The sequence below is a fragment of the Stylophora pistillata genome, chromosome 12, assembly GCF_964205215.1.
Source record: "Stylophora pistillata chromosome 12, jaStyPist1.2, whole genome shotgun sequence".
Lineage (NCBI taxonomy): Eukaryota > Metazoa > Cnidaria > Anthozoa > Scleractinia > Pocilloporidae > Stylophora > Stylophora pistillata.
The window spans coordinates 28,381,575-28,390,464 of NC_142530.1; the positions used below are offsets into that span (position 1 = coordinate 28,381,575).

An 8,890-nucleotide genomic window follows, 5' to 3' on the forward strand; every position below is an offset into this window, starting at 1 on the left:
GTTGTTGTTTGATTTATCATCTACGGGTTTATGTCGAATTAATTTGGTGGCTTGCTCCCAGTTGGCTTGTTAGCTCAATTGGTAGAGCGCTGCACTAGTATCGCAGAGGTCAGTGGTTCGAATCCCGTACAGGCCTGAAATTTTTTTCAGGTCTGATTTTCACTATTGCTCAAATAGAGCTTTACTGCGAAGGATCGTGCATATATACGTTTCATAACCGCAGTTCATACATATGTTTCATATGTTTGTTGTTGTTTAAACTATAATACAATAAAACATTCAAATTCCTCTCAACTTAAAAATACTTATAATCAGTTAATCTATTCCTAGCCGTGGAACCTGATAAACTAGTAAAAGTAAATAGAGGCTGATAGTTTCGAAAGAAACTGTTTGGGGCTGCGTCGGTGGGAGTAACGAAATAATTTGGATATATCAACAAAGTTGAAATGGTAAATTAGCCACCGTAATGATTACAAAAGCTGACGTTTCGAGCGTTAGCCCTTCGTCGGAGCGAATAGAGGAATTGTTGTTTGTGTGTGCTTTTAAAGGCAGCTAATGGAGCTACGTTATTGCCATGTGTTGCTTAGCAACACATGGCAATCTGCGGTCTTTCCTTGCACTTAGGTGGCACGGAAAGCCGTAAAAATCTTGAACAAAAGCTCATCTTTCAAACCGGCAGTCTAAATCCCACAGGGATCAACGAGCGCTTTTCATTCCACTAATTTATTCATGTTTTTCTCGTTGCCATGCTCCCACCAATAACGTAGCTCCATTTTCTGCCTTTAAAAGCACACACAACCCACAATTCCTCTATTCGCTCCGACGAAGGGCTAACGCTCGAAACGTCAGCTTTTGTAATCATTACGGTGGCTAATTTACCATTTCAACTTTGTTGATATATCCAAATTATTTAGTAAAAGTAAAGCTTGTGAAGTGATTGTTTCTCCTGAGTAGCCTCCTGAGATTTTTAAGGGCGAAGCTACCTACATTTTTGACATGATGGATAACATAGTTCCATAGCACCGAACCTCTATCATGCTAAAGAGTCCTTTAACAATCTAGTGTTGAATCTAGGCGTGGTTATTGCTTCTTGGTCTCTTAGTGAATATCGACATTCCCGCCCTATGAATATGCTATTAATTAGAGACTGAGGTAATGAATAACCGTTCAACCGCCACGCATAGCCATAAAGAGACTAGCACGGCTGTGTAACGTTCTCAGTGGAATATGCCAAACCCTTCATGGTATGACTCAAGTCCGTCAACTCTGTTAACTCCCTTTTAAAGATTTTCGGGGATTATCCAGGAGCGCGCCTGGTGCCCAATTTGCGGAAAGCGCCGTGATTTTTCTTGGCAGCGGTTGCTTGCTAAAGAAGAGAAAAAATATGGCGGAAGGTTTGATAATAGACTGTCGTTTGTTATTGTCGCGGTTTGAGAACCTAAACACTGTAAGGTTTGAAAAATTTTGTGAAGTATGGAGAGAAATGAACTTCTCTTTAATTCACTGGTAAGAATTTTTTCTCCTTGATGACGATTTTTTTATCTGCAAGTAGAAGCGAGTTGTTATTTTTGCGATGCGCAAGCTGTCTCAAAAAAAGATTCTCAGAATTTTAGGTCGCGAAGTTATGAGCGTAAACGATGTCTGATTTCGTTTTTTTTTTCCAGCGGTGGTAGAGATGATGACCGAAGAATCCAGGTATAATATAATACAATGTTTTACAATATCGTTATGATGCGAAATTTCAACGCAAAACTATACAAATTATGGTTTAATTTTGTTACAGCTTGTGGATTATCTGTTTCGTATCATCAGCACTTACCTTGAATCGACTCCAAGTAGCTTTCAGTGTCGCATTGGAGCTCTTTACGCTCTCTATGCTGTCTATCATACTCAGCTTTGCCAACCAAAAGTGAAGGTAATCTAACATGTGCAGTTAATAACAATATCTTAGCTGTGTTTCGAGTAGGGAGATCACCCAGTCTGCAGGTCCTCTTATTAGACTCATTGTAAGATTTATTAGAGTGTTTTCTCTATTACAGATTCGTATGACATTATCTATGATGAGGGATCTCAAGGAACTACATAAACAGATCATCGAGCAAAAGGTGATGCAGAATTGATTTATTACTGATTAAGCGATATCAACCTATCAACCCCAACGGACTCTGGATTCGAGACTTGGCCGGGTTGAAGGGTCTGGGTTTGAAACCTGGCCAGGACCATTGTGTTATGTTCTTGGGCAAGACACTTTACTCTTACAGTGCCTCTCTCCCAGTGCCTCTCTCCCAGTGCCTCTCTCCCAGGAGTATTATTGGTTAATGGTAAATTGTCATGGAAATTTCATAAAGTGCTACAATGGACTGGCATCTCATCCAGGGGGCAGGCTGGTAATACCATAAATCCTCCAATAAGACCCCTGAGAGGGGAGGGGGGGGACTTATTTATTTCAAGTTCTTTGGAAGGGCTTAATAGAGGGGGGGTTATTAATTTAGACCGATGTTCACTACCTGGATACAATAGGATATGATGTACCAAATTTATTCAAAAATTATTCTCATTTTATATATTTTTTCAAATACTAAATTGGCAGAGTCAAAATCCTCGGTAGGGTCTAATGAGTTGTATGATTGTCATGGAAGTCAAGCAGCTTACAATAAAGAACTCAATTTTATGATCTAACTCTCTCAATGGACCTTGTTTAGCCATCAATCAATCCTTTATTTATCAATCCTTTATTTAAACATGTGATACCTAGGAGTACAGAAGTTCTTGTTAAAACGTGTACGTGTATCATGATGTACAATTAGAAAGAAAACATAATTTCTGTAAGAATACAAATAATAAGTAGATCTATTAAATAACATGTTTTATTAAAAACTGGATCATTGGATAATGCAATTCAAGACTTTTCATTGGCTTAGCCATTATGGTATATGAGCCAATATACCATAAACTACGATATGGTAAGCGTACACATAAGCTTAAAATTGAAAGGGAGCTAAAAATGTAATAAAATTTAATAATTTAATGTAGTGTTTTTAATAAAACAATTATTCCACTCGTGTTTGTTGGATATGAGATGATTATAGCCAACTCAGCACTACGCGCCTCGTTGGCTATCTATCATCTCATATCCAACGCGCACTCGTGGAATAATTGTTAAATATATTTAGCATCACTCTGTAATTTCCATACACCATATTCTATTGATGCCAACATGATAACATCAATCAATCAATCACCATAATCAATTTTAAATGATAAATTAAAATTACAGTACTTGAATAAATTTATCATACTTACTGACATGGAGTGTTATTTTAAATTCTTGTTTTTTGAGGGGAAGGGGTGGGGAGGGCATAAGAGGGGGGGCCTTAATAAATTTCTTCCTCTAAAGAGGGGGGGGCTTATTAGAGGGGGGTGGCCTATTAGAGGGGGGTGGCCTATTAGAGGGGGAAGAGCTTGATAGAGGATTTACGGTACTCCTAGTCATTTCAAGCTACTTGGTAACTGGGATAAAGTGCAGCTGGGTGGGCCAATAGTCCTTGACCTTTCTTTACCTCATTGGTATCCCAATAACTGTATTAATTACCAATAATATGAATGATCAGCGTAACCTTTATTGATTATAAACTAACAAAGTTTGAATGAATAATGATGGTATTATGAAGTAGTTAGTAGTTATGTTTCCTTCTTCAATTCCTGGAGAGATGCTCCTTTCCTTAAAGGAAGTCTATGGAAGAAATTATACACATTGTGTCTAACAATTTAGTTGTCATGTGATATTACCAAATGAATGTAATCATAATGATTAGCTTAATTTATGGAAGCGTTAATCAATTTTTTTTAATTTTTATTTTCCAGCATCACGATGCTGATTATATCTTGAGACTTCTGAATAATGAAAAAGCATTCTTATTTGTTGCTATGCCAATACCGGTAAAAATTGAATTTTGTACTTTTTTTAAACTAATGATTTGAAGGGTGCTTGGAATTAACCCCTAAATGGCTTTTTATCCATCACCGACTTCTCCCAGTATTTCACACAGTATCAATAATAATTTGAAAGAAGATTCCAACAGTCTATTAGAAGTGAGCAAGTGATTTCTCTATGCTCCTTGGCAGCTGTTACTTTGGAGATATCACCTGTAGCAGTGTAGCACTTGCCTAAGTGTTATGCGACAGCAGTCAACATCTTTATCCTGAACATCAAACGGGTTCAGCTGAAAAAAGTATTACAGGTTGCAGCCCTTATTGATAGCTCTCGTTCTAGTGGAAAAAGCAGGAAACATGAGGTCAATCTTGTGTTCTGATTTGCTGTTCCCCGTTTGGGATTGCCACTCTGATCCTTTAAAAAAAAGTTATTCTTACTTGTAGCCACTTTACAGACTCCTGTAACTTTTGGGATTTTTTCCTATTACACAGTTTTCTCAGAAGGTTTAACAGTAATTGAATTGCTAAACACATCTTTAGGATGATATAATGTAGTTGACTAGAGTATTTAGGAAAAAATCAATACAGATAGTAATATTGACTCTAAACCATTTCATGTATATTCTAGCTTTCCTATGGTTCCAGAGAAACCATTACTGGCCAAGATGAAGGCCACAGTTCCACTTTGATTGAGGAGGTGAATGAAACTGTGGAGGAAAGGTTTCGAGCAATGGAGGTAAACATGAGTACTGATTTTAAGGATTATAAAGTTGATGGTTGATCTTTACAACTTGTCTTGCTTTCCAGAGAGTGTTTTGGTTGTTTTGAATTAAATCCCCTTTCTTTGCTTACAAGGGTTTTGTTCAGGTCTGAGGTTAGATTCCTCATGGGGACTCAGAATTTTTTCTTTGTCTCATGCTTGTGACAAGATGGAAAACATCTTTCTCTATTTCTTTATGGAGCTCAAAATTTACTCTCTTTCTTATTCTAAGTGCTTTGTTTGTTACAGAATCTAGAAGAAGCTCATAACAACTACAAAGAATTAAAAAACAAGTTACAAGAAACAGGGCTCATTACTGGAGATAGGTCATTCAAAGCTATATCTGAAGAAACAGTGACAGATGTTGCCAGGTAAATTACACCTTTCCTCAATTAATAAAGACGTGATTTATGTGTATTGAGTTATCTGGTGCTAATTATAGTGTAGCAATTTTGAAAACTTGTCAACAAAACTCCTTTGTGAACTGCATGCAAAAATCATGTGATATCATCGAATTAAATTGGCAGTGTCAGGGCTCGACTCTAACTTTTCAATTTGCTATCCAAGTGGCTAGTGACATCTTCGATGTCATGAAAATTTTAGTTTGTTTACTAGCCAAACTGGCTAGTGGAGATCAAGAACCACTACCAAAAACTGTATTTCTACTAGTCTGTGGCTAGTTTGCTACTGTTAGTGTCAAGCCCTGAGTGTGTTTGTGTTGATATTAATTTATGTCTTACAGTATATCAAGGAGGAGTTAATTAGCCATAGATTTTTTCTTTCTCGGACAGTTTGTAGTTTGAAGTTCGTTTGCAGCTCTCTTTAGATTATCTTAAAGTTTTGCTTTGAGTTGATAAGAATTTTTTCTCCCTGAAGTGAATTACAAAAATTTGATGACTGGAAACGAATGAGATGTCAGAAGGTAAGCAGTAAAAAGACAGTGTAATATGTGTCACATGGGAAAACTTGAGGCAGCCCAGTTCAAAAAAATTTTTGAGGGTTGCAGCTTAGAAGTTCTTCTTGGACTTGTAAGAGCAAGGAGTGAGATTGGCAAGATGTTCTCAAATGTCTGCTGTCATGGGTTAAGGGTGTTGTCCATGATGTCACGGGTAACTGGTCATGACTCTCCCCTGGGCCTTGGTGCCCCCCCAAGCTGCCTCATCTTGCTGTTAAGTGTAGACATGTTGCCTCCCTTAGTCTAATGACACATTGTTAACAAAATACTTGGATCACCCAAATTCCCAATATCCATCTGATTATTGCATTTGTACGGTCTTGTAAACTCACAGTGCGTTGATCAACAAAGTAGTTCATTAGCCAGGGTTTATCAAGGGCATGGCTGGATAAGTATGTTAAATAATTATTTACAAGTAAAGTTACTGCACCAATTATCAACTGAGGGTTTGCATAGGGAGGGGTAGGTGATGGAACCCCCTTGCTTACTTGCAGCCAACACTAACTCGCTCTCACAAGAGGTTCACTTGAACTCTGAGCATGCCATTCAGATGAATCTCTTTCCCAGAGGTCATGCTGCCCTAATTCCTATGCAGGCATAAATGGATCTCAGGAAAGTGGATCTCAGGAAATGTCAGGATCCATTTTGTTTTGAGACTTCTGAGATGGATATTGTATGCAGATGAGATTGAATGCGAGTGTGACCATTAATTAAAGCAAGTTTTGATATCAATATACTTCAATCATTCTTATGTTTTTAAAAAGCATGTGTTAGAGAAGAAAACAGGAACATCATTATCAGATGCAAATAGTGTTCAAACAGGAAACATGCAATTAACAACAACAGCAAATGACGAGGCCAGTCCAGGGACCTCAGCTGTCAGTCAGGTAAACATTCAAGCTCATGAACTGATTATTTTAGGTCAAACATTTTTACCAGTTAAAACTATTTGACTGTGAAAATAAAAACAAATACAATAATCTAGAATATATCTAGAATATACTTTCAGAACTGGGATAGACAATGAGGCAGAAATTTGAATTTTCAATCAAGCCAAACAAAATTTTTTTGATGATTGTTATTAAGAACAGATGAAGTTCACCTAGTGGAATTATTTTTTAGAGCTGTTATGTTTACTTAACGTCACCTCCTAATCTGTCTATGCAGATGTGTTCTTTTCATACCTAATACAATTTAGTATTAAGCATTTCTCACTTCAGGAAAATATATCAAAGAGCTCAAGGATAAAAGACATAAAGAAGAGATCATTTTCTACAGCAGCCAAGGTAGGTATTTGATTTGTTTGATTACATTCAGATTTATTCATCTTATATTTTTGATGTAAAAAAATGTGACTTTTGTTGAACTTCTGAAAGGTAACCCGATTTAAAATAAATTTTTCCCGTGGCACATCCAGGGAACAAGTGTTGGTTTTTGTAAGAGGTTTTCAGTAGCAAAGGTACTTGTTTATTAGACAATTTTTTAATTAAACTCACGAAAAAGTATTTTTTTTAAGGTTACGAGAAGTATGAGACACCTTCAGCCAACAATTGAATCTACAGATGATGAAGGTAGCAAATCAAAGAGAAAGCGTGCCAAAAAATAGCAGAAATTTCCTGAAATACTGGGATATTTACTGGTAATTTTTGTTAGAAGTAGTAAGTTTATATTAAAAAAAAAACAACATACATGATTGTACAATAAATACAAAGAATAAACTTTATTTATTAGTAGTTTTCTCTTTCCAAAGAATATTATTTAGCACCTCCCTATTATGTAGAATGAAAGCAAATGTTTTCTAAACAGTTTTTCGTCCAGTTTTTGACAAAATACCCTTAAGAAAGTTGAGATTTCCCTACACAAACCATCAAAGTTACATTGATTTCATTTAAAAAAAATTAAAGGCAACTCAATGTTCTTTGCACAAAGCTCTACACATATTTGTATCTAAAGTTAAATATTCATGAATCTCAAATTATGGCAACAAACTCTCACTGCTTATTATGAGCTTTTCCTTGGTCTCTAATTTCTCAATATTACTGTAATTTAGGGCAACTTAATTCCAATTCAAAGGCTCAGACAAATTTTTTTCTGGTTGCTATTAAGAACAGATATCATGCTATCACAACTCAGAATATGAGAATAAAAACTTATCAATTAACCTTAAATTAACTGTTATAATAATTCTAGATCTCTGGCTACGGTTCTATCAAAGTGTTTCTGAGCTTGCCACAAAACACTAATAATTGGCTTTGTAAGGCACCATTGTCTTTTGGTGACCAGTAGCTATGTAACATTGTCAAGGAGGGTACTTGCAGAGAATTTCCTAATGTTACTTAATAAAGAGAGGGCAATCTTAAAATACCAGGTTGCAACTTAAATGGAACTAGAATAGCAAAGAATAGAAAATTTTAAAAAGGATTGCAAATGACAGACTTTATAAGTTTGCATTAAACTCTTAATGATGGGCAAAGCCAGGGAATAGCTTGACCATGAAAATTATTCCTAGGGATGACATTATTTTTTTCCCTTTTCCATAGTAAGGAACTGATCACAGCAGTTTGTTTATTCATTGCCAGGCTCAGGTGGGGCACTTGGTGTCCTTCTCTCTATAAAGTTATAAGGAGGTGGGTAATATCTAGAACTCTCATGTTGTTGTGCTTCGTACTCCAGTGCGGCTTTGAATTGTGGAGGTTCACGCGCAAAGGGCTCCTGCCGTGGCTGTTGGTGAATGTAATACTCATCTCCATATGTCACAACAGCCCCAGGTACAGGAATGTAGCCTAATTTTACTGACTCAATCGATTCTCTGGAGTGGTATCTATGGTAACGTACCCAGCAGCATACTAACATCAGAGTAGACAGCAAGAGTCCTGTCATAAGCCTGACAATTAAGAGATTTTTTTCTCTTATTAATGAGACATACAATTAACAAATGGTAAACACCACAGCATACACTATTGAGTTATGGATGCATGCGGGAGGTTGCTAAGCATGAAAGAAGCGTAAGAGTCGCTCGAGGCGATAGCTGAGAGCGACTCTAGCTCCTTGAGTGCTTAGCAAACCTCCCAAGTGCATCCATAGCTCAATAGTGTACGCTGTGGTGTTTACCATTTGTTTTATAACATAACATTGATACATTGTAGCTAGAGAGTTCCCTTTTATTTAACAAATCTTACGTGAGCAGAAAAACAAGCGCGCGGGGAAAAATAGTCTTTGCATTTGCTCACGTCAGCAGCGTA

At 36.8% G+C, this 8,890-nt stretch overlaps 2 protein-coding genes across 3 annotated transcripts in view; one reads left to right on the plus strand and one right to left on the minus strand.

Annotated features, from left to right (window-relative positions):
* Window positions 1–1,370: 1,370 nt before the first annotated feature.
* LOC111342505 (snRNA-activating protein complex subunit 1) lies at window positions 1,371–7,371 on the plus strand. Of its 2 annotated transcripts, none has more exons than XM_022949600.2 (11): window positions 1,371–1,506; window positions 1,665–1,695; window positions 1,813–1,915; window positions 2,040–2,105; window positions 3,865–3,939; window positions 4,562–4,669; window positions 4,943–5,064; window positions 5,570–5,615; window positions 6,413–6,535; window positions 6,869–6,934; window positions 7,165–7,371. In XM_022949600.2, exons 2-11 carry the CDS (start codon window positions 1,676–1,678, stop codon window positions 7,252–7,254), a joined length of 819 nt encoding a protein of 272 aa, XP_022805335.2. In that variant the 5' UTR covers window positions 1,371–1,506; window positions 1,665–1,675; the 3' UTR covers window positions 7,255–7,371. The 2 variants fall into 2 exon arrangements, with proteins under 2 accessions (XP_022805335.2, XP_022805333.2); XM_022949598.2 differs by having other exon boundaries at window positions 1,377–1,506; window positions 1,784–1,915.
* LOC111342508 (uncharacterized) overlaps window positions 7,354–8,890 on the minus strand; it is a 3,806-nt gene continuing 2,269 nt past the window's right edge. The window contains exon 4 of the mRNA XM_022949602.2: window positions 7,354–8,532. Coding sequence (XP_022805337.1) covers window positions 8,214–8,532 — 319 coding nt within the window. The 3' untranslated portion in view covers window positions 7,354–8,213. The remainder of the gene's footprint in view (window positions 8,533–8,890) is intronic.

Coding starts and splice junctions, on each gene's coding strand:
- LOC111342505 (XM_022949598.2), top strand. CDS start 1,385: ATGGCGGAAGGTTTGATAATAGACTGTCGTTTGTTATTGTCGCGGTTT. Junction 1,696..1,783: donor ATGATGACCGAAGAATCCAG/GTATAATATAAT, acceptor ATTTTGTTACAG/CTTGTGGATTATCTGTTTCG. Junction 2,106..3,864: donor AACAGATCATCGAGCAAAAG/GTGATGCAGAAT, acceptor TTTATTTTCCAG/CATCACGATGCTGATTATAT.